This window comes from Kogia breviceps, chromosome 2 (genome assembly GCF_026419965.1).
Source record: "Kogia breviceps isolate mKogBre1 chromosome 2, mKogBre1 haplotype 1, whole genome shotgun sequence".
NCBI classification, from domain to species: domain Eukaryota; kingdom Metazoa; phylum Chordata; class Mammalia; order Artiodactyla; family Physeteridae; genus Kogia; species Kogia breviceps.
The window spans coordinates 178,938,641-178,965,307 of record NC_081311.1 but is presented as its reverse complement, the minus strand read 5'-3'; the positions used below and the strand labels follow the sequence as shown (position 1 = coordinate 178,965,307).

The following is a 26,667-nucleotide window of genomic DNA, read 5'->3' as shown; positions in this document are numbered from 1 at the left end:
CTGCCTCGTCCCTCTTGACATTCCCTACCGGGTACGTGAAATACGACAGTTTTCAAAACAGTTGACATAAGTGATGGAAAATTTTACTTAAGAGTGTCATTCATCATAACAAAACATCACTTCCTTAATAGTTTATTAACTATTTCCAGTGAAGAAGAGATAAATTAATGGAAAAATTCAATGAGGCTTTGGGCTATTGATTTGGAATAGTGTTGTAATAGTCCCTTTGGTATGAACAAAGTGTGTAAGCAAAAACGGGTTAGCCACTTTGATATTGGACACCTGGACCTCATATTCATTATCCTGATTTTGAAATATACATAATTAATGTATGTGTCCCCTGATTGCTGATTGAGTTAGTCTAATTTGGCTATTTCCATATTTATTAATTTTACTATTTAGGATGTTAAATGGTATGCCTTTTTCAGCTATGATATTGCTTACCAAAATAAATGCCTGACTTACAAAATATTAGTTTACTTCATTTTAGCTTCTATTTAATTTTCCTAGGGTATGTGAAGCTCGAAGCCACTTAATAGATTTTTTAGCATAAATATCCTATCATGTGGGTCCATAGTGCTTAACTGGTTCTATACTCTGCTAGAAATAAAATTTTACTTGGTATTTAGAACTAATGCATAATATATGGGCTCAATAGAGTCAATCAAATGGAAATTCCTTACTAAGACAAGTTTGTTAGAATTTAATTTTAGTTGAGCCAATCATGAACATTCCAGGGCTGACGACAATTTCAGTTGAGGTAAACAACATTCCTTTAGTAGAAATGATTTTTAGTGAATATTTTTCTCTCTCTGAAAGAATAGTTAACAGCATGATAGTAATGGAGTTTTGACTAAGCTGTCATTTTAAAGTTAGATGTAGGTGATCTATCAGATTTCTTTTTTAGCTAATTGGAATAGAAAGAGGGGTATGGAATTAAGATTTACACTCTCCTGGGAACTTAGAGCCAAATTAAAATGTTAGCTATAATTAAATCATAGAGTTTGAAGGGACTTGAGAGGTCATCTATCTAGTCAAATTGCTTTCATCTGAGAAGGAACAAACTTAAATCATCCTTCCATGATTATTATCTGAACTCTCTTAGAGACAACCCCAGCTGGCACAGAAACTCAAAGCCATGTTTAACAATCTTCATCACTGGTGAAATCATCCTGATATCTACATATCTCAAACTGCAGATAAATATTTATGCTATGTCATCAGTTTACATAAAGAAAGACATATGTGAAACCTGTCCATGAGGAACTGAAGAACTGTCAAATCAAGGTTGCTCTATTCTAACCTGAAGAAAGGCCCTATTTCTTTAACATTTTTTATAGGTTTCCTTTCAAGCATTTTCATTATTTTACTTTAAAATTTACAAGTTTATATCCCACTTACATTTTTGAAGCCCACATTAGACAAAAAGCTTTTTAAAAATGTGTTTAAGTGGAGTTAAGTAAAATAGGAGATGTCCTCCTTGTTTCTACCACTGTATAGTGTGTGTGTTTTAAACTTCTGTAACCCTATACTACATATATATATTTTTTCACTGCTATAATTAATTCTCAAATTTGTTCTCTCACCCTGTTAACGTGCCATTTTTCTCTGGAACTTTGTTTCATTAAAATGAATTTGTATATATGAAGCAGTAAAATAATTTATTGGGAGAACTGAACTCACCCTAGGAGTGAAGGTGGCATCATTGATGGAATGCATGTGACCATAGAGGGACTGCTCACATTTACCCTAAGAAAACAAAGCAGAAATACAAATCAAATAAATTCAATTTAATATGTGAAAAGAAAAGGAAAGATAACAGATCTTATTTGTTTCAAAGTAATGTTTAAGTCCATAAAAAAAACTAATACATACTCATGGGAAAAAAGGCTAGCTTTTGCTGTCAGCTACCATTCAGAGTCAGACAGGGCTGTGCTGTGCGTGTGCCAATGCATTAGTATCTACACTGAAATTCCAGGGTCCTCACTTTTATACCACTGAGCCAGTGGTGAACTCTCACTAACTGACTCTATTCTGCAATTAACATAGCTTTCAAGCCATGGTGCCAAGTAGTGAAGCCCTTATAGAAAGCCCTTGTTTTCAGCACATTTTCACCACTGCTGAGGGTGTGGGGTTCTTTCTCCTTTTTAATCACAAGATCACATTTTAATTCATAAACTTTCACAGTTTGGTATTAATATCATTACAAGTATAAAAAAATGTTACAAATGCGCCCAGTAGTTTTTTTTTTTTTTTTTTTGCGGTACGCAGGCCTCTCACTGCTGTGGCCTCTCCCGCTGTGGAGCACAGGCTCCAGACGCGCAGGCTCAGCGGCCATGGCTCACGGGCCCAGCCGCTCCGCGGCATGTGGGATCTTCCCGGACCGGGGCACGAACCCGTGTCCCCTGCATCGGCAGGCGGACTCTCAACCACTGCGCCACCAGGGAAGCCCCCCAGTAGTATTTTTAACACAAAATAAGCATTTGTTTTGTGAAAACCATACATTGCATCTACCCATTCAGGTCATCTTTTCCAAACAATAGCTAAAACTAAAATTCAATTTAACCACAAAATTTCCAAGTTTTAGTTTAAACAATTTTAAGAAAAATGGGCCCATAACACATTACAAAAAGGATTTAAATGTGGGACCTTTCATTTTGACACTGATGTTCAAAAAGCATTCTTACCTATCTTAGGGAAATAACTCAAATTCCATAGAAGAACCAGGGAACAGAGAAAGTTATATCTGGAATGTTGTTTGTAGATTCTTGTTATGGGCCAAAATTCAGATTTGATTCAACAGTGTATTATTCATTTAACAAATATCTTTGAGCAATTAATATATGTTCAGCACGATTCTAGGTGCTTAGAATATGTCAGTAAATAAAACAAAGAACCTTGTCTTCACTGACCTTACATTCCATGGGGAGAGGGAAAGTAGTACAAAGGTACAAAGTGTGTTAGAAGATAAGAAATATTTTAAAAAGGTACAAAGTGTGTTAGAAGATAGTAAATACTGTGGAAAGAAGAAAAGTCAGGTAGGGTAAGCGGTGTTATGAGTCCTGGGATTGAAGGGCTAAGGGCAAATCCAATTATCAAGTAGAGTGATGGAGTCTGACCTCGCTCAGAAAGCAGGGTTTGAACAAAGACTGAGGCAGTAAGGGAGTTAGGCAAGCAGACATCTGGAGGGAAAGCATTCCAGGAAGAAGAAAAGCTAGAACAAATCTCAATGTGGGAGTTTGCCTGGTGTGTTTCTGGAATAGCAAGGAGGCCAGTGTGGCTGGAGAGAAGTCAGTCAGAAGGAGAGCAGGTTTACTCAGAAGGCTTCATCTACTTTCATTCACTACCTTGTGTTTACTTAGTCCTAAACCATTTAAGGCTGGAGGAGAGATTACAGAAAAGACTGCAGAATGAGATACTAAAGATACAGGGTCATCATCATGCCCCCTCGTTGTTGCAGAACATTCATGGAATAACTTGGAACTAAGTGGAAAGGCTTTGTAACTAAACTTATTCAATCCTCATTACTGCCATTGCATTCAGCACATTATATTTCAAATATCTATTTACAGAATTAATGCATGCTGTCAATCCCTTTGTATAGAATGCAAAATTTCCCCACATGAATTTAAAATTCATAAAAATATGTTGAAATACTTTGGCACCCTCTCAGGATTCCCCCTACCTAGGCTCTTCTGGTTCAGTATCTTGATACTGTTAATAACATTAAATCAATTATGCGGAGGACTTCCAATTACCCAAATTCCCAAAGTAGAGATAAATTACTTACAAAGCCAAAAAGGCAAAGTATAAGATGTTATGGTTATTTTTCATATATTATCTTAGGAGCATTTATGGTTAATTTTTTTGAGAACTAATATAAATAGTTATATAATATTATAGTTGTATAGTGAGTGTTAATATTTTAAAATATTTGTTAGTAAATTTGTCTTAAAATACTTTTTGCATTAATAAAAGTTTTATGTTTGGTCCTCTTCTAAACTGAGGACCTGTAAACTATTTGATTAATTGGTAAGGAAAATGGAGTTTTCTGATTCAAATCCTGAATGCCAAGTTTTAATTCATAGTAGAATCTCTAAGGCACTCTTGAAAAGCCCTGGAAATATGGGGTTATAATGGAAATGCTGATGGACCACATTTGTGCTGCTGTAACAAAACCTGACTCGAAGATAAATTTTTCATGAATTAAGAAAAGTTAAAAAAGCTTTTCTATCCGGCTTTGTTTCCAAGATAAAAGTGAATCTACTCTTTTTTTGTGGTATAGGGAATATGTGGGTTACTAATATTCTAGTCTTCAAACAGCCTTAATCAAAAGCAATACCCACACCAGGGCATTAAATTTCAGAATATCTTCTTTGATGAATTCTTGTCAGAATTGTTTTCTTTCAAAGAAGTGGAAAAAATGAAAAAAAAGGGAAGAGTCTTACCAGGAAAAAAAAAAAAAATCATGTGACCTAATGTGTGACTGCTCCAGTATTTGATTCTCTCAGAGAAGCTGTATGCAATAATGGTTTCCATTATTGGCTCTGGGGATAAAAACATCTGGAAATTAATTCTTGGCTCTGGTACCAAATAGCTATGTGAACTTAAACAGGTTGCTTCACTTCACTGTGCCTCAGTTGCCTCAAGTAATTCTCGAAACAAATCTATAGGTTAAACGCTATTACCCATGTCCAATGAGATAATGATATTTAGCCTATAGGTCTGTTTTGAGAATTAAATGAGATAATGCATGTGAAATGTTGGAACAGTGCCTATCACAAAGTAAGAGCTTACAAATATTAGCTAGATAGGCCACTGAAATAGTGATGATGTCCAAATCAACATCTCTACCCTTAGCTATCTATCTGCCTCCTTAAAGACCCCACGAAGGAGTCTTATTGGCATCAGTGCTGTTTTTTCTATCCGTCTCTCAGATTCATTCCCCATGTGACACTTCCCTGCTCTGTGCCCTGATCTCTACTGACTACATCACTGTGGGCTCCCAGGTTCTCTGTCTTCTGGTTGGATTGAGTTAGAGAAAACCACCAGCAGGATCCGGAAGAGTGGAACTATATAGAAGATGGATAAGTGACCACTTCAGCTCCCTTCCTGTTCAGCTGTGATTTTCTTATTGGCTCTGTCCTCTACCTAATTCCACTGCTTACGTTGTGCAGGTCCTCTCCAATTACAGCTCACACTCTTCAGTAATGTTCTCCTTTCCCAGCCCCTTCAGACCTAGTGGTAGTAATAGCTTTCTATTGTTGCTAGCGTTTGGGTGCTGTGCTTGGTCCCTTAACCCAGTTCGCACTTCTGTAACCATTCAACTTGAGTATACTCCATGTATCATCTGTTTCCTGCTTGTGACCTGTGTGATACGGCATGTTAGACATGATATGCAAAAGCAGACTTTTTGATTTACTACTTCCCAACTGCCTCTCTTGACCCTTGCCAAATCTTTCCCTTTAAGTAAATGGCATCACTAGTTGCTCAAACAAAAAAAACTAGGCAGTCAAAAACCTGAGAATTGATAACCAACAAGGACCTACTGTATAGCCCAGGGAACGCTGCTCAATATTCTGTGATAACCTAAATGGGAAAATAATTTGAAAAAGAATAGATAGGTGTATAGTATAACTGAATCACTTTGCAGTACACCTGAAACTAACACAACATTGTTAATCATCTATGCTCCAATATAAAATAAAAATTTTAAAAAACCACCTGAGAATTAGAATAACCCTCTTTCTTCCCCTACCTCCACCCCACCCTTTATCCAGTACATCAGTTCCTTCCTCAACATACGCCCTTACTCTGCCCACCTCCGCTCTCCTCCACTGTCACCACTCTGGTGCAGGACACCATCACATGGAGCAAGACAACTGCAGGAGCATCCTTAGTCGTCTCCTCGCTCCTACCCTCACCCTACTCCCCTTCCATTTCTCTCTCAGCCGCTGAAGTGATCGATAAAACCTAGTCAGATCATGCCATGCTGCTGCTTACAGCCATCCAAACAATTACCATTGCACTTAGAATAAATTTTAAACTCTTTCTTAGTTCCAAAGGCTCTGTATTATTTGCCTTCTGTCTGCCTATCTGACCTCATCCTTTACCATTCTCCCTTCTCACGCATTATGCTCCGTGATTCTTTTCATGTTTTGATAAGGTCAGGGCTTTCTGAGCAGAGTGCTGCACTTGGATGTCAAAAGATGCTTGAAGAGCAACCCTGAAGATGGAGACTTCCGGAGAGATTTAGGGGTATCTCCCCTTGAGGCACTTGTTTACATTACAATGGCGGGAAGTCTAAAGTCCTTCCCCTCCTCCTCCTATAGTGGATTTGCTTACATCTCAGAACAAAGGTTTCTCTTTTTCTTTCTACTGCAGTAGTGGAGGGCCACTGGGTTTCATAATGTGGTGGTTCCTTTCCATGGTACGTAACCCCACTGTACCCACAGGGTACACCTGGTTCTCACTGCTTCTTCCCATGGGGAACTGGGGGATGGAAAATCAACATGAGCTGCTCTGTGAACAAATAAATGGCGTGAGCTCTGATCCAGAAACCTCCTGTTTCCTGTCAGGATAAATAAATAACTATAGACACCAAAGCCAAACACTGTCACACTGGCCTTTCTGTTCTAACAGGCCTAGCATGTTCCTGCCTTTGTACATCCTATTTTCTCTACCTTGGATGTTTCCAGGAAGCTATACACATGCCCTTGTTCTTCTTCCCATTCTGCTTTCAACTCCAATAGAACCTTTCCAGTGATGTCTGATAACAAATATTCCCCCGCCCTTATATCTTCTCATTACAGTAGCAGAAATTTCTGTGAAACTGCTTTCCTTTTCCCCTTGGGCACTCAGCCAGACTTGAGGTCAGGTGAGGCCATGTGCCTGAGTTCTGCCCAGTGAAACGTAGGCAATTGTGAAATAAGTCCAACATAGGCCTGGCCTGCAAAATATCCTACACAATCCTCTAAGCTCTTTATTTTTGTCTGTTTGCAGGTTGAAGGCAGAGGAGCTTCTGGAATATGGCAGAGCACAGATGGAAGGAGTCTGGGTTTCTGAACCACCACAAGGAGAAAAGCCACCAGTCAGGACCTGCTGACTGGACAGTCTATGAATGAGAACTAAGCTTCTACTGTATTAAGCCCATGAGACTCCAGCGTTTAATTGTTTCAGCAGATGTTGGTACCCAACGAATAGGTCACCCTGTTCTGTTTCTTTTGTATCACTCATCATTAACTAAAATTACTTAATGAAATTAATAACAATAATAAAGAAGCAATAAAATTCTTGTTTCCCTGTTTATTGTTAGTTTTCCACCCACTACAATTAAGTCCCATAAGAAAAAGTTGTTTGCCTTGTCCACCACTCTATCACCCCCGAAGCCCAAGACAGCTCTGGTAACATTTCATAAACAGTTGTTGAATGAAAAAGTAACCAGTTACATGAAGATCACAACTGAAAATTGGAAAAAAATCTACACTCACAAGATATGCTTATTTTTTGGTAAACAGCTTGATCTTCTTTCCAACATGCATTTTTTATCTTGATCAGTCATGACATGAAACGTGCACTGTCTTATTCCTTCCATTCCTTTGCCATAATGTGGTTCTAACCCAGTAGCATATTTAGCCCCTGACTATGCCATTGTGTCTTAATGCTTTAAACAACTACGTGGAGATAACTGATGACTCCAGGTAAAAAAGGCAGCTTTACATTTACTGAGTGCTCATTATGTACTTAAAAGTGTTGTGCTAAGTGCTTTACTTTCATTATCACATTTAATTCTCAGAACAACTCAATGAGATGGGTAGTATTGTAATTCCCATTTTGGAGATGAGAAAACAGAAGCACTAATCCATGATGGCAGAAGCAAAGAATGCCAGAGCCAAGAGAGTACCACTGTTTGGTTGCAAAGTAATCTAACCTTTTTTTTTTTTTTTTTTTGTGGTACGCGGGCCTCTCACTGTTGTGGCCTCTCCCGTTGCGGAGCACATGCTCCGGAAGCGCAGGCTCAGCGGCCATGGCTCACGGGCCCAGCCGCTCTGCGCATGTGGGATCTTCCCGGACCGGGGCACGAACCCATGTCCCTTTCATCGGCAGGCGGACTCTCAACCACTGCGCCACCAGGGAAGCCTAGTAATCTAACATTTTATGTGCACGAAATTGAAGTGAGAAGATGGGGGCAACCTTTTAGTGCCATTTGCTAGTTTTTTTTCCAGTGTTCTTCCTTGCTGGTAGATGTGTACCTCCTGCCCCCACCGCCCACCCCCGTGGTTGTGTGGAGCCATGTAATGAGCTCTGGCCAAAGGGCTGTGAGTGGAAATGACATGTAGTGCCCTTCTCATGCTCTCTCCAACCACGCCTTTCTAGCATTCAATTAGGGGTACTACACCCTCCCTGGATATCTTTTTTCCTATGGCAGAAACCAGTACCATTCATGGTGGCTGCGAGATAATCCTGGATCCCAGGTGAGTATGATGAGGAGAGCTCTCCCTTCCAACTCACGGAGGACACAGACCATGAGCAAGATATAAATGTTGCTGTGATTCGGAGACTGTGTTATCGTAACACAACCTAGCATAACCTGACTGATGTAAACCCTATGGAAGAAGATTAATCTTACCTCTTTAATTATTAAAAGCTTTTCTACTATCAATAAGTGCCATGTGAAAAGTTGAAAAAAATACTAAAATAATACGTACAGAAGCCTAATATTCAAAAGTTTAAAAACTCTTAAAAAATTAGGTCTAATATAAAATAATGAAATAATCATAAAATATAAAAATCACAAATAATCATAAAATAAGCAACCAAACATACCATCACTAAAATCATTAAAGGACTGAGGTGCATAAACTTCCCTTCTCATTATAATGACTTATTTATTTAACCAATGGATTAAATATTCTTCTGAAAAAAAAATTAACAAACTTGAAAATGTAAAATGGGCCTTCCCAACTCAGAAGATTTTGTTCGGTTTTTTTGTTTTTGTTTTTAAACAAGGCTAACTTTTAAAATGTCTTTTTGATGTGTTAAAGTGCCTTTAGTAACATATAACATAAATTATGCACAAATTTTAGAGGCTTAGCTCAATTTTTATCTATGTATATTTCTGTGTAGCTGCCATTCAGATTAAGATATAGAACATTTCCAGAAAGTTCCTTCATGCCCTTCTTAGTAAAAACATCCACACAATTTTTATTAACTATATTTTATCAGAGAAAAGAAATATAGGAATATGGTTGAAAAAAATCAGATGTTACAGAGGACCCTCCAATGAAAATTTAGTCTCCTATCTCAGGTCATCCCTAGATGTGATCACTGTATATCGTATCTTTTGTATATTACATGGAGTAGCCTGTGCACATACGTTCACGCTTCTGTGTCATGTTATCAACCTCAGTTACACATAAAATGAAATCATACTATATGTGCATTTTATTATGAAAGATAGTATATTTTGGTGGTAAAGATTATGATACTGGAGTGAAATTGCAGGATTTAGAACTCAGCTCATTAGAAAGTTATTGGTAATATATCTCATTTGTCTAAATACTATGCTAAGTACATATCTTAACTCAATCTCTACCATATGAAATTGGTAATATTTAAAATTCTTATTTAAATTCGTATTTACAGTTGGAAAAATTTGTGTAAAGTGATTCGTATAGTGCCTACGCAAGTAAGAGATATTACCATTCATAGATTAATTGGTAGTCTTATTTTCTATTTTTGTTCTACTTTTCAATTTTTGTTGATCACTGAGAATAAAAGAAATTGCCACTCTCCCAGGAAGGACTCATTGTTCTATAGCCATGTTAACAATCACCAGACTAGTTTTAAACTTGTCCAATCAATTAGTAACTGTTCCATAGTCCTGCTTACAAGTAAACAACCAGAACTGATTTTAAACCTATCTAATTAATCAATGACATCTAACTTCAGTAAACACTCCTAGAAAAGCCAAACCGCATCAGACTCATGACTTGAAAGCCAGCCAGCCATTTGGCCAGATTCACTACAGTGAACGTGTTCCTAAGGCTGATATTAACCTTTTTCCTCCCGTGTAACAGACAAAAAACGAGCTTCAATAACCAGCACAACTACCTTCTAAGACTCACCTAACCTACTTTTGCCTCTATAACCAACACAATCCAAAGTAAACTCTTTACGAAAACTGGATATGAGATCAGCAACTGGGTTTGCTCAATGGATATAGCTCTGACAAGTATAATCTTCCTCACTCATGTAAATGACAAATTCAGTTTTATTTGTTTGTTTCATATACTGAGTGGTGGTCTCCTCCTTTGACACCATAGAGAGGTTTAAGGGTGTGTTAGTTTGGGGCTGCCATATCAAAGTACCACAGACTTGGTGGGTTAAACAACAAAAAAATATTTTCTCATTCTTTTGAAGGCTAGAAGTCCCATGATCAAGGTGTTGGCAGGGCTGGTTTCATTCTGAGGCCTCTTCTTGGCTGTATAAGTCTCTCTTCAACCTGTGTCTTTACATGGTCTTCCATGTAAAGATAAATAGCCATCTATCTGTATGGATCTGTGTTCTAATCTCCTCTTCTTATAAGGACACTAGTCAAATTGATTAGGGTCCATCCCAATGAACTCATTTACCCTTAATTGCCTCTTTAAAGACCCTATTTCCAAATACAGTCAGATTCCAAGGTACGGGGGGCTAGGTTTTCAACAGGAATTTGAGGAGACATAATTCAGCCCATGACAAAAGGCTGGAGATATCTTAATACCACTATGCATAAAATATCTTAGGAGTGCAATAGCCATTATGGCATTAGCTGGTTGCAAGAGTTAAACTGTGACATTATTTTACAGTATTTATTGTCTTGTATATAGAATTTACATAATTATGTAAATATATTTTGAGGCAATATGCAATCTCAAAATGAAAAGTTGGGGCTTCCTTGGTGGCGCAGTGGTTGAGAGTCCACCCACCGATGCAGGGGACACGGGTTCGTGCCCTGGTCCGGGAAGATCCCTCATGCCGCGGACTGGCTGGGCCCGTGAACCATGGCCGCTGAGTCTATGTGTATGGAGCCTGTGCTCCACAACAGGAGAGGCCACAACAGTGAGAGGCCCGCGTACCGCAAAAAAAAAAAAAAAAAAAAAAAAAAAAAGAAAAGCTGTATTTTTATGTCATATTTGGGCATATAGTTAAATAGATGAATTTTATGCATGCATATAATACAGTGGTTAAGAGCACAGGATCTGGAGTAACACTGCTTGAATGTGAATTGAGGCTTTGCTGCTTATTGTGTCTTTGGAACACTCTGAGACTCAGTTTTCTCATCTGCAAAATAGGAATAATAAGAGTATCTACATGATGGTGAGGTTTAAGCTAATTCATGTAAAGTGCTTAGACTGCTTCCTGGACACAGTAAGTGCTCAGTAAATGTTAATTATCGCGTAGTAACAATATGCAGATTATAAATTTTGTGATAGCAGGATGACATCTATTATCTTCACTGCTTCATAATTATAACTGTAGAGACGTGCTGCCTCATGAGAGGTATTTAATAAGTAGTTTTTGAGTTAGTACACACACACACACACACACACACACACACACACACATACACACACATACACACACACACAAAATAAGGCCATTCCTAGGAAAGTTATTAAGTTTAGTATGTTTGCCCTTCATCAACTTTCTTTTCTTCACACGACCTCTGCGTTTTCAAGGCAATTCAGGCAAAAGGGTTAACTTCTCAGGACTTTTGATTTTATAAAACAGTCCTCATGGAGAGGAACTATAGGAAATGGAGCCCTAATAATTGAATTTCACACCCATTTGACCATTGCACAGAATAAAATTTTGTGCACTGATGTTTCTTGCCCACAGCACCCCTTGCACTTAGCCACCCCTCAGCCCTACAGGACAGAGGCACTGTCTCCTCCTAACATTATTCCTGTGTATATTTCTAGAAAGTAATTGCTTATAGTAAAATAGTTTTAAATTTTTAAGGAAAAATTCTCTAAATAAACCTTATTGAAGTTAAACAGGATTATATTGTGCAACTGTGTCCTGTAAGTTTTTAATTTCAAATTATGTGACCAATGAAAAGTACTAGTAAAGAAGAGAAAGCCAACTGTGTCCAGGGGTGAGCAAAATTAAAGTTGAAACCAGCTTGAGAAAAATATTCTCTTACTCACTACCGGCGAGATGTAGCTTGTTTCTATTTTAGCTACTACCTTAGCCATCAAGTTTGAAAATTAATGTCAAAGAATTTTATAAAGATCCTTTTTTAATTGAAAAGGGTCAAATACTTAATATAATAGAAAAATTTGTATAACATTGACATTTTCTGCAAATCTTTTTAAAAATAACTTTGTAAATCAAAGCATTTTAACTTTATAGGTTTACAAATTGTTAAAGAAAATACACTCTATTATTATTACTGAAATAATCCCACTGGCATATAAATTGGAAACAGAAAAATCATTAACGAGGTTCCTGCTTTTTGTTATTCCATATAAATAACTAACCATGTCTGTGAAAGATTGATTGCAGCTTTTAAAATGTTTGCTGAATGCATGTGTAATTAAGATGAGTTAAATACGCAAATCAAGCCTAATTAGCTTCATTTATTAATGTTAGTTTGCCTTGCCTCTACAAAATTTATGCTGTGAATTTTTTTAGCACATAGTATTTTTGATTTCTCTGTTCTAGGCTAAATTGCTGAACAACAAGATCTATTTATTTATTTATTTTTTACAGAAGGAAGAACAACTTTCTCAAGCGGTTCTGGGTACCATTTAGAAAGGAAGGTTTAAAAAAAAATGTTCCTAGTAGCATGAAAACTAAGTTGTCATTATATATATTTCCAACTACCTTCCTTTAGATTATATTTAATTAATTCCATTTCATGAAAGCAAACCTACTGGGAACTTCTTTTGATGCAAATGAGCCCTCAGTCACAATATGTCCAACATAGTGATTAAGCAGAACATAGAGACTGGGTAGAGCAGGCAGTATCAAATGAACCAAAGTTCCCTGTAGAAGTGCCTCTTTCTTGAGAAGATATCTAATTTCTTCTGTATTAACAAAACAAACCTCTATATGTAAGACCACTAGTCTCATGTAATTCCGTGGAAAACACTGTCAGGCATTTACAGGAAACATAGTTATAGGAAACAATGCAAAGGATATATAGTATAAGGCAGAGGGAAACACAACTATTAAAGTTCAGAGTCAATACCACTAGCTCCTGATAAGCGAGTGGGAGGAAAAATATCACATCTCAGGGCAAATAGATTTTAAATTTCCACACTTCTCTTTTTGCTATTTAATTCTTCTCACCATTGTACTCTGCTATTCAAGTTTCCAAAATTCAGAGTATTGTTTCACATTATTATTTATTTTATTGCTTACTTAAGGGTTTACTGTTATTTTTAATAAAGTTTTCTTTTTTCCAGTTGAAAAGAAGTCCTTTTTTCAAGGTTTCTGAGGAGATACACACACACACCCATATATATATGGATATATATGGGTGTGTGTATATATGTATGTGATTATTTTTTCCTAATTGTGATTATAAAAACCCCATAACATGAGATATACCCTTATTATATCAAGGAGGAGTCAGGAGTTAGAAACCATGCCATTTATTCCAAAAGAGAATTTAAGAGGGAAAATGTTTTAAGAATAAATTTGCTAACCAGGTAGCTGAAAGTGTTAAAAGAGAACCCTAAAGTATCCTAGAGGTAGTAACTGTAGGAAGCCGCTATAGTCCCTAGGGCTGAGAGACCAAAGGGAAGAGGTTTGAGTTATTAAATCTTAAAAATTTAGAAGAAGGGTTTAAACTCAGACCTCTAAGGGGGGGGCCCGCTTAGCTGAGGTTAGTGTCTGAATAGACGGCAATAATGTGATGAGGATGATTCTCTTTGAAGATGTCGGCAAGTCCCATTTTATAGTAGAGTCTGGAGTCAAAGACCAGTAGCCTGGACATGAATGCCTTAAAAACAAATATGATCATAGTTTCAGAAGACTAGCATATGGAGACCTTCACAGTAACTCTTGAGTCTCATTCCCCTTTACCCTATTCTTTTATATTTTAATTCTTTACTCCAGTCAAACCAAATTTTGTATTGCTTTATTGCATTCCTGACCTTATAAATGCTCTTCTAGTAACCTCCCAGAAGTGTCTTCTCTACTTTTTAAATGCTCAATTCTTATGAAAGACTCAACTGAAGTACCTACCTCACGTGAAGCATTTTGTCAACTCCCCCACTCAGCATGAATCACTCTCTTCTCTGTGTTCTGAAGGCCTTTTAGTTGTACCTTTAGAACAGCACTTATCACATAGTTTGTCAGTCTGCTTCTCCAATTGTAGTATAAGATCACTGAAGAGAGATATTGTTTTATGCTCCTTTGTAAACCCAGGACATAAATGCACTCCTTGGCAAGAAGCAGATACACAATGAATAATGGAAAAATTAATAAATGAATGTATGGAATGACACTGACACTTTGAGCCTGAGTCAATGGGAAATAAAGTTGTCATCTACTGAAATGGGGTATAAAGAGTAAGCTGAGAAATTGGGGTAAAGACCCATTGAGTTTATGTCCAAGTGAATAATTATGAATATGAAGTGGGGGAGTGGCAACAACTTTACAATTCTATATACCGTCAGGAGCTGGAGTCTAGTGCATGGATGGATTAGGAAATGGGGAAGAGAGGAGAGAGACAATGTGAGAACTAAAGAGAAAAACTTGATATTTATTTTATTGATGAATTATAAATGAGGCATTTCCATTGACTTACGTGGAATTTAAAAATGCTGTGAGGTGTGAGAAAAAAAGAGTTAAGTCTGCAAATCTAGGTGATTCTTCAAGAATCATGTGCCAAAGAGAGGAAATAAAAGTCATTTCAAGGAGTAATAGGATTGAGGATTTTGTTTTCCATTTATTGCCTTGTTTGTTTTGTCTGTGTTGGCAGGCAGAGAGAAATTACTTTGCAGAGAGGGAGAAGTTAAACATGGAAACAACTTGGAGAACTTTATGAAAGGAGGTCTCAGAGAGGGGAGACACTGAGAAGGTTGTGAAGGATTACTAAGGGAAAAAGAATGGTTAATCCTGAGAGAGAAAGCACAAAGGAAGAGAAGATGGATAGAGATAAATTTTAAAGTAAAGATGAGAAAAGTGAAGACTGTGAATGTCGTATGGCCTCCGCAAAACCGTAGGAGCTGAGTTTATCCATTGAAAATTTGGGAGGGGATGGATTTAGTATTAGAGCTTTAGAACAGGGAAGGTAGGAATTGCTATTGGAAAGGAGCTAAACAGTAAGCATATACAAGGAATACTAACAAAATGATACAAAAGTGAGGGTCAAGTTTTGTTTAGAAGTAAAGAATTACTGTGGATGCCAGAGGTATGACTGTGCATTTCTCTAACAATGTGCTCAACAAGAATGACTGGGGGGCAGAAATCCTAGTTTATGATTCCCAATTCAGCTACTCAACAAAAAGAATGAAGGGAGGTTAATTAGTTTCGTCTGTTGATAGACAGGGATTGGAACATAAGATTTGTTACTGTTTTAGCTGAAATAAAGAATGCAGATCAGAAACCAATACCTAAGTATTGCCTCCACTGTATTGAACTTATCCACCTAGTTATTGGTGGAGCTGAGAAAAACTGACCTTATTGCCTCATAGAGAAGAAACAATCATGTATCTTCAACTCAATAGACAGATAAAGAGACTGAGCCATACAGGCACAGGTTCTTTCTCCATGCTTACCAGTAAGATGCTTATCAATCATATTTTCCTTGGGGGGTGCGTCTATGAAGCCTCTGGAGAAGAGGCTTCAATCATTTTTCTAACACTTTCCTCTTAGGAAGCAGAAGTTCCTTCCCCTCTGTGGAAAAGTGATGAATACAGAAAAAGCATTCCTTCCTAATAGACGGTAGCATTACTGAAATTACTGACCACATTTTTGGTTATGTAGACCTGTAAATAAAGTCATCAGGTATGATGAATTGGAAAAAGTTAAGAAGCAATATAGGTCATAATAAGAATTTAGAGCTTATTTACTGGAAGTGGAGAAGGTGAGAAAATTTGCAATTAATTCAATGTCAAGAGTTTGAGATTACACTGGTAGACAGTAGAGTTATTTCGAGTTATGATGAGTTGTAAGGCATGTCTGAGTGAAGGTGAAAAGAAATGACAATACTTAGAATTGGAACTGAGGGACTGTGAGGCTAGGAAGTGAGGGAGGTCTTGATCATAGATGTTGAAACTGCTGAGCCAGTGGTTCTCAACAGTGGATGAAGAGTTGAATTACCTGGGAAGAGATTTTCAGAAATATAATGCTTGGGCCCTTTCCAGTTAAGTTAGAATCTCTTGAGGGAACAGCCATTGGAGAATCAGTTTTCTAAAGCTCCTCAGGTGAGTCTGATGTGTGGCCAGCGTTGAGAATCACCATGTCAGGAAAGAACTAAAGGAAGAACAGGGTGAAACAGATTTAAAGACAGTGATGAATGTGGAATGGTGTCCTGAATACAGAAGACAGATAGGACAAGGAAGAGAAAAAGGAAAAAGTAGGGGAGATTACTGAGTGGAGTCAGTGGAAAAATAGCCTGAAAATGGCAGTAGACCTGAAGCAGTAGGAATCCATCAGGGCCCCAAAAGTCCAGGGACTTGGAGAAGGAAACAACGTAGTTAAGAAGGATATAAAAGATCTTGTGTCTTCAAGGTGCAGATACATTTAATGAAAGGAAGTTAATAAAGAGAAGTTTATTTATAGAAAAACAAGGTTGAGTGGATCTCTTAGGTGAGGAGATTGTTAAATTGCTGTGGGTGGACTCAGGCATAAACAGGGAAGAAATAGATAAATCCAAGTGGTAAGAGCCAAAAATGGAGGGCAAGTGGAAAGTTTCACCAGGTCCAGCTGCAGGACATTGCAGCGGTATCAAAACCACGAGCAAGGGGCAAGAAAACCAGGAGGAAAGCCAAGGATCAGAGCCAGAAATAAATAATTGAGCCAGGATGTTGAAGCTAAAGGTGAAGGACAATTAAAACAGCACCCAGAACTTGAGTAACCTGATGTAGAGCCAGAGAGAAATGGTCATAAGATCATGTCCTTAGTGGTACAGCTTTCTTGAGTTCTAGTGATTGTAGCGAGATGGGCCCACTTGCCCCACCCTCTTCTTCCTTTCTTCCTTTAATGCAGCCCTCCTAGGGGGAGAAAATAAAATGAGTGTTGGAAAAATACATTAAAAATGTTGTGATTTGAAGCAAATTTTAGAGGTAGGCTGAGAGTCTCGTAGGTACCAGGGTAAGGAAGGTGTATTGGGTTCCGAGAGCGGCCATAACAAAGTACCACAAACTGGGTGGCTTAAAACAACAGAAACTTATCCCCTCAGAGTTATAGAGGCTGAAAGCATGAGATCAAGGTGTCAGGGGTGTTGGTGCCTTCTGAGGGTTCTGAGGATGTATCTGTTCTACTCTCTTAGCTTATGATGGTGGCTGGCATCCTGGACATCCCTTGGCTTGTAGCACTCCAATCCATGCCTCCATTTTCACATTGCATTCTTCCTCTGTGTCTGTCTTCTCCTCCTCTTATAAGAACACCAGTCATGTTGAATTAGGGTCCACTCTACTCCAGTATGACCTCATCTTAACTAATTACATCTGCAAAGACTCTACTTACAATCTAGTATCATTCACAAATACTGGGGGTTAGGACTTCAATATATCTTTTCTGGAGGACACATTTCAACCAACAACAGAGAGTATGTTGATAGGTAAGATTTAGTTAATGAAAGCGTTTAAAGAACTATGAAGCTTGGAGCCTTGGTGTGATCCTACATCTGGAAGGGTCCTACTTCTGAAGATGTCTCAGTTGAATTGTGGTTTTCAGTGAGGAGATAAAGGAGAAAGTTGGTTACCCTAAATGTCCTTACATGATTTAAATTTTATGTACATAAGTATATGCTCCCATTTATTTTATATTACTCTATAGCCTTGAATTTGAAAGCATCTAAGAGAAAACTGCCTTATACGATAGTTCTCAAAGTGTGGTTCCCAGACAAGGTGTCAACATCATTTGGGAATTTGTTTGAAAAGATTCCAGACCTACTGAATTAGAACTTCGGGGATGCGCCTAGTCATTTGTGCTTTTCCAAGCCTTCCTGTTTCTAAAACTAAGTCTGGCTGTAGAACCAGATAATTCTGCTTAGAGAACCTTGCCTGTAATTAGGGAAAGTAGCTGTTAGGTGAAGGTTGTGTTTGTTTTGGCTGAAAAGCTTTCATCTTCAAGAGTCTGATTAATAAAGAGGATCAGTATAACACTGTTATCTTGAGTTACCTTTCATGTGGTCAGCATTGTTTTAAAGGTCTTGTTAGTTTATTAGAACTTATCTGAGAAAGTTCTGGGACTAGGATCTCTTACTGATGTCTACTGGTGGTTTTAATGTTTCAATTCTTCAGATCATTCTGCTGCCAATAAGTCCTGGGACTCACTTTTGTTTTCCATATGCCAGGTGCCCTATATGAGTCATATACTAAGTGAGGTATTTGATTTCTTATGAAAATCTTATCATAAATATTATTGCCCTTTTAAAGGATGAAGAAAAACAGATACCAAGAGGTTAAGTAAATTGCCGACATTTACACAGCAAGGAGTGACAAAAAATAGATTCAAATCCAATTTGACTGACTGCAAAGCCCATACTCCTTCAACTACACTGCTTTGCTTCAATTTAGAGACTTAAATAGCTGCTTAAACTAATCAGAATTAGTTTTCTTTTCTAAACTCTCTTTACTCATCTAAAACAAAAACAAAAGATCTGGGCCTTGGCTTAGGGCTGAAAAGATTGAGTCTCTTCTTTCTGATGTTCTTCTAGATTCTTCTGAATCTGCAATCTGATATGATTTACATAAGACTCTATACTGTCTTTCCTCTAGTCAATGGAAAACTTAGCTGTTTTTCCAATTTTCCCTGATTTAAATTTTCAACAGGGATAGCTAGATTGTAGGTATTGTTTGAATTTTATTGGGAACTTAAGCACACGATTAAGTTTTTGCAATAACCCCTCCCCTGGAATTCTAACTTTCTAACTTGGCTCGTGTAAGAATTGCTAAGAGTAAGGGAGTATTAAAGCTACAGTAAATTTTAGCATTTTAAACATCATGAATTGAGAACATAACAAATTATTTAAACAAAGTGCTTTCCCTCCCAGATTGTGAAATGGTTATTGCCAAGGGCAGGGACATATAATTTGTTTAGTATTTATAGCCCTTCTATGGTGCTGTACATAATGTATGCTTCATACAGTTTGCTGAATGCATTAAAGGGAAGCAAAGAAAGATAAATAGTGCCTTCTGATAGTGAGGTGGGATGTGAAGAAAAGTTAGTGATTTATTTTTTTTCTCAGTGGTTGAAAGATCTAATTTTGAAAGGTTTCATGTTTTTCTATATTGTGTTCTATCTTGCTGTGGTTATCTTTACTCCTAATTATGCTTAGATGTCTCTTAGGCTTATAAGAAGCAATGGAAGAGCAGAGATTTGAGATGCCTTAAAAGATCTAAACACCAATCCCACAGGTCACACAAAGATTGACTGTCAAGCCTTAACCCATCTTCTCACTGGTTGCTGCAGCCTTCCTCTGTGGTAGCGAGGGTAAAGTGTGACAGTATCTTCCCTACCTTACTTCAGTGAATTGAACTGAATTAGTGATTGTATGGTTTCTGGAAATCCAAAAGATATGCCTTGCAAGGAAATAATTTTGATAAGGGCATGTAATTATACCTCAGAGCTATGATATGTACATTGAAAATAATTACAACCTTAAATTTTCTAGAGAAATATCCTAGTTTTATATTTAAATATATAACATGTATCATAAATATCATATATATAATAAATATATATATATCACATCTACCTCAATCTACAAAAATTATTAGTTATAATAAATTTCCCAGTAAAATGATTTTTCTCACAGTTATCAATATGCCATATTTATTACACTTCATTTGATCAGATCCATTCAAGTGCTGGAAGAGGCAAAAATGTAAAAGGGAGGAATTTGCAGTTATCAGAGCCACAGGGAAGGAGTAATAACTTACAGAATAATCTTTGATGACTACACTTAATTTCTGTCAGATATCTTTTGGGGTTGTCTGACCTGATGGCAGTGATTCTTTCTCCTCAGGAAACAAGATTCCTGTGCCCTCTGAGCCACACAATCACATGGATGGGACTCTAGCAGATATTTTGGGAGTACTTCGCCTTCCTTCCCCATGAACATCGAGTTGGAGGGGGTCCTGGAGACCATCTAAACAATAAGCATCCTCTCCTACTCTGAGTTCCCTAGAAAATGGAGCCTGAAGCAAGGATTGCTATGCTAATGCTTTACTTGGGAGGTGCAAACCCAGGGCAGCTCAGGTGAGGAGAGAGAGATGAGGCAGGACAGATGGGAAATGAGCCCTCCCTGCATTGCCTCCTACGTACAAAGAGAGGCGCGTTGCTCAGCAGTTGCATCCCTCGGCATACAGCGTTTCTGAGGACAGGATGCAGGAAAAACCTTGACTGAATACTCCATGGAAGGGAGGGAGGACAGAGATTCAGTTAAATTTTGCTTCTTGGAAATCAAAATCCCCTATATTTCTGAGGTGCACCAGCTAGGTACTTTGACAGCCTTGTAGTATACCTAATTCCACACCCTCCAGTGTGGTGTTTCATTTAAGTCTGAAAGTAATCAGTGGAGTCAGAATTCTTGGCACATGGCTAGTCTGCCTGCCTGCCTGGGGCAGCCAAGGGGAGGGGAGAGCTCAGCGCTCTCAGGATAAGTGACTAGATGGCTCTGGCACACCAGTGCAGTCTGACTGGTAGTGCTGGGGCAGTCAGTGAAGATGCACAGGATTTGTACTTGAAACAGTACCCATTTCCAAAACTCAGAATAAGGACTTAAATTCTACTTTCATGCTGCACTGCCATCTTGGATAGATGACACAGAAAACCCAGAATCTGTGGTGTAAACTTTTTTTTGTCATATGTTCAGTGGAACAAATAAAGGCTGTGTGTAAAAGAATAAGGAAGACGTGCAGGTGGGGGCAGAGGCAGGAGTGAGAGGGCAGAGTCTCAGGAGCCCTGATGGCTTCTTATTCCTGGATCTAGTACCTTATAAGGCACAGTTGTATTCTTGCCCTTAGGTACCCAGAGACTTTTGTGACCTGTTATTTTTATTAAATAATGTTTCTCTACTTGCTCAACATTGTTTATGTTTATTTGTATGTGGAGTCAAATGGTACGGATGGTCTGTCCATACCATCAGATCATAAGACACAAAACAAATATCTTCTTGGCCTCCCTTAAATATTATTTGGTTTCTAGATTCTAGGTTCTCTTCCCTTGTACTATGCCCTCATCCCAGGGGCCTTGATTCATGCCCATAGCTTCCTTTGCCAAAATGTATGATGACTCTGTAACTTACATCTCCAGCCCAGATCTCCCTAAATTCAACTTGCTATTGATCATGATACAATTGGATGGTCCCCTTACACTGACTGTATCCCAAACTGAATTCATCCTCTTCCCTACAAACCTCTAACTCATGATCTGACCCCTGCCTACTTATTGACTTTGCCCTACTGAAAGCAAACTATTAACTTATATGCCACTGTGGTTGAATTCCCACAATCATAGTCCAAGAATCTGGTGCAAGAATTACAAGAGGCCAAGTAATTTGCTAATACAACTTGAAAGTAGCAGACTCAGTGTTTGAACGCTTGTTTACCAGAATCTGAAGCCTGTAATCTCTTTATTATAACACATGGTCTTTCTCAAAACACACACACACACACACACACACACACACACACACACACACAGAGGAATAGAACTAAGAAGGATTAAAATTCACTGAGATATCCTAATTTTCATTTTAGGCTAATTTCTTAATTTTATTTAACTTTCAGCTATGTCCTTATTTTAGCGATTGATTTTAATCTACAGCTAATTCTCATTTATCAGTATGCTTGATCTTTTTGGATGAATATTGTCATAAAATACTTAATCTCCAGATAGCTTCTTTCTGTTATCCATATATTGTAGATATAATTCTTCAGGATCAGGTATGTGTCTAATTTTAATATTGGGCAAAACAAACTCTAATCAAGAAGATAAATATGCCTTAGAAATCATGCAAGGCATTCTAAATTTAAATAGAAATGAAAATGATTCTTAGATTATCCATACCACTATTTTCCATTCATTTAAGATTCAATATATATGTTTCTGTGTGACTCTGTATTTGAATATATACTATATAAACACATATTTAAATATATAAAATAGATAGTCACATATAAAAGTACATTCAATTATAGACATAACTTATTTTAATGTTTTTGATTCCATATAAGGGAATGTGACTGAAAGAAATTTTCTTTTGCTAATCAGTTGTAATCAAGACAGGAATCTTTACTTTGAAAATTAACAATTCCTTTTGAAAAGTCTAAACTCAAGCATAGTTCTAGAATTTACAATTGTTTCCTTCTTAATGCAGACATCAGAATGCGCTTTTCCTTAAGCATGACACATAAAGATATAAAGAGCTATGATGATGTATATTGAAATAAAAACAAATCAGTTTCACTTAGTTATCATCACGTTTGTATTTCCTTGTCTTGGACTTAATGAGTGTGGCTGCATTTGAATTTTGCTTCTGTCTTAAAGATGCATGCTTTATTTTTCCCCAGAGGGTGTGCAGTTTCTCTCTGCATATTTCTATTTTGTTTTGTAAGAAAACATTTTTATTGAAGTATATAACATGCATACAGAAAAGTGCTGAAAACATGTGTTTAAATTAAAGAGTTTATGCCAAGTGAAAACATCAAGATGAACTTATAGATCAGCACTAGGACCTAGAAGCCTACCTCACGCCCCTCTCAATCACTACCTCCTCACACTGTAACCACTATTTTGATTTTTATAAACACAGATTTGTTTTTTTCTGGTTTTGAATTTTATATAAATGGGACTACTAATTATGTACTCTTATGTACTTAAGTTTATGCTTATAAGATTCATCCATGTTGTGTGTTGCAGTATTTCATTATTTTTCATCATTTTATGGTATTCCAATGTATGAAGCTACTCTGTTTACTGACAGATTTTACTGTTGTTGGACATCTGAAGTTATTCTAGGTGATCATTATTACAAATAATGCTATATGAATATTCTTTTTCCACTTACTCTACACCTTTGCCAACACTTGGCACTTCTCTTTTTTTATTTTTGCTTTTAGCCATTGTCGTGGTTGTAGGTACCTCATTGTGTTTTTAATTTGCATTTCCCAATGACTAAAAATGTTGAATACCTTTCAAATGTTTATTAGCCCTTCCAATACCTTCTTTTTAAATGTCTTGTTCAAAGCTCTTACCCATTTTTTTAAACGGAAATTTTCTTTTTCTTAAAATTTATAGGAATATTTTTATGTCTCAGGATTTTTTTTTTTTTTTTTCAGATATTTTCTCTGACTCTGGTTGTCTTTTCTTCATAATGGTACTTTTAATGGACATAACTATTTATTTTTATAATCTCCAGTTTATCAATCTTTGCTTTTAGTAGCAATATATTTTGTGGTCTGTTTAATAGAGCTTCTCCTACCTAAACATCAAAGATGATTGGAATATCCTTTTCTATTATCTTCTAGAAAATTTATTGACTGACATATCATTTTTAGGCCTATAATTTACTGGAATTAATTTCTGTGTATTATTTGAGTTTGGTGCAATAATTATTATTTTTCATATAGATATAAAATGGTTTCTGCACTATTAGTAAAAACTATTCTTTCACTGTATTTTTTTAACTTTTTATTTTATATTGGAATATATGTGATTAACAATGTTGTATTAGTTTCAGGTGTACAGCAATGTGATTCAGTTATATGTACATATACACGTAACTATTCTTTTTCAAATTCTTTTCCCATTTAGGTTATTACATAATGTTGAGCAGAGTTCCCTGTGCTATACAGTAGGTCCTGTTGGTTATCCATTTTAAATATAGCAGTGTGTACATGTCCGTCCCAAACTCTCTAACTATCCCTCTTGTATCACATTTTGGGTCACTTTTATGTTCAGCTTTATTGAGATATAATTGGCAAAAATTGTATATATTTAAGGTATACAATGTTATGATTTGATATGCATATATGTTGTGAAATGATTATCACAATCAAGCTAATTAACACATCCATCAGGTCACAGTTACTTTTTTTTTGGTGATAATACTAAGATCTAGCAAATTTCTCTTAGCAAATTTGAAGTATACAATATAGTATTACTAACTATTGTCATCATGCTGTACATTAGCTCCCCAGAACATATTCATCATATAACTAAAAATTTTTACCCCATGACCCTTTGAATTTCCATATGAATTTTAGAATCAGCTTGTCTTTCCATAAACAAAACTGATGGGATTTTTAAAAATTGCTATTGTGTTGAATTTATAAATCAGTTTGGGAAGAATTGACATATAGCATTCTTCCAGTGCTGCTTTCTACAGGGCATATTCCAACATGTATTTATGTCTTTTAAAATTTCTCTCAGGGTTTCCCTGGTAGCACAGTGGTTGAGAGTCTGCCTGCCGATTCAGGGGATACGGGTTCGTGCCCAGGTCCGGGAGGATCCCACATGCCGCGGAGCGGCTGGACCCGTGAGCCATGGCCACTGAGTCTTTGCGTCCGGAGCCTGTGCTCCGCAACGGGAGAGGCCACAACAGTGAGAGGCCCGCGTACGGCAAAAAAAAAAATTTCTCTCAATGTTTTGTGCTACTTCCACATCATTCATTAATTTCTAGGTATTTAGGTTTTCTAAAATGCTACTTTAAGTGATATCTTACTTTAAATGTAATTTTCTAATAATTTGTTGCAAGTATATAGAACTACCGTTTATTTCTGTACATTGACCTTACATTCAGCAACTTTTCTAAAAGGAATGAAAGGTCAATAATTATCATTATAATTTTTAACTTTATGATAAAAAGTAAGAACGGCCTAATATGTTTCTGTGTGTTCAAATTCACACATATGTTTAATAGTTGTATGTATATGACTATCTTAGAAATGCAAATATTAAAATGTTATAGGAACCAAATCCAAATTCATTTATAACCAAAAATTAGCTTTGGCTCTTCCCTCCTCTTTTATTGTTGAAATGAATTATGTGTGAATTAAAAAAAATTTAATCCTAGACTTTCTAATTAATGTACATTTTTTTCTACTTTTTCAGAGAATGATGATTTTTATGGCATCACCTTGGATTCCATTTTTTAAATATCTTAAATGTCTATCTTCAAATACCTTCATTTGGTCACCTAAATTTCTATGAAACATGTAAATTTTTATCTTCAATTACCTGTTTTATTAAATTTATGGCAATTTTATTCAATAGCAGATTTCACTAAATAGCAGATTCCTAGTCCAATATCTCCCTTTACTGAAGTGATGGGTAACTGATGGAAAAAATCCTGATTAATAATATTTTGAGGCAGATTTGTAAGCAAGGGTAGTGGGACTGTTGTGAGTGTGGTGTGGTGTGATGTGATGTGATATGTTTAACAAGAACATATCTCCCAGTAGTTTTCTTTAATAGAATTTGAGACTTTGAGACAATAGAACACTATTTTAGGCATTAGAAAGACAGGCCAGAAATAGCAACAAATTTTCTCATATTATTCATTAGATATTTCTATTTTATTTTTATATAAGATTAAAATATTTGCTCTTCTTTACTTTGTTATAATTTATCTGTCAGTCAGAGTATTTTGAGGGACATTTACTTCACTCATATAAAAGGTGCAGAATTGATGCTTGCCAATTTAACAAAGTGTGACAAATGGAAAACTGGAAATGTTAAGGGTCATGTATTTATCTTTAGAAAAAGTACAGCAAGGATAAAAAGTAACTTTTCTAAAAACTCAATTGGTGACTTTTGTGGTCAAGGAGTTGTTCCTCAAAAAAAAAAAAAAAAAAAAAAAATTGCACATATTTAGGATGAATTAACTTTCCAACCAAAGGGGGGAAAAAGTCATTAACTTTTAAAACCTAACCTAAAAGATTTTAATATTAATTAGCTATAATTTCTCTTTTGAGTCTATGAGATAAATTTCTAACTAAATGACAGTGTTTTTGCCTTACAAAAATATGGCAGAAATAAAAGAATGTGATAAACAGAAGGCAATAATTGGGTTCTTCATCCTAGATCCTGATTGCAATGACCAAAGCCATACATATAAAAAATGGGAGCTGAAAATGAGGTATAGGTGCCATCACTTACTGAAAAATCTTCGGGAGATTTAGCAACCCATTACTGAAACTGGGGAAATCACAGCTTACTGGCAGTTGCGTTTCCAGTGTAACTAGTGCAGTAAACGTGGAGACATTCAGTAACAACTCCCAACCTCCTGCTGGAGTTCACATTGGGTTATTATAGAAAAATCAGTATCTTAGCTACTCATCATTAGTTATCTATGTAAATGGTTTTCCTCTGGTTATTTTCATCATATTTCCTTTTCCCCCTGCATTCTGAATGATCATCTCAAGCTTGTCCTCCACATCCCTTATATGATTTATTGCATTCTTTTATTCTTTAAGCTTTTAATACCATGCC

The 26,667-nt window shown here is 36.7% G+C and overlaps 1 protein-coding gene across 2 annotated transcripts in view; it reads right to left on the bottom strand.

Moving 5' to 3' along the window:
• SPAG16 (sperm associated antigen 16) overlaps nt 1-26,667 on the bottom strand; it is an 860,968-nt gene that overhangs the window by 283,848 nt on the left and 550,453 nt on the right. For both annotated transcript variants that reach the window (XM_067027549.1, XM_059052920.2), the window contains one exon: nt 1,684-1,749. In XM_067027549.1, the coding sequence (XP_066883650.1) occupies nt 1,684-1,749 (66 nt within the window). The remainder of the gene's footprint in view (nt 1-1,683; nt 1,750-26,667) is intronic.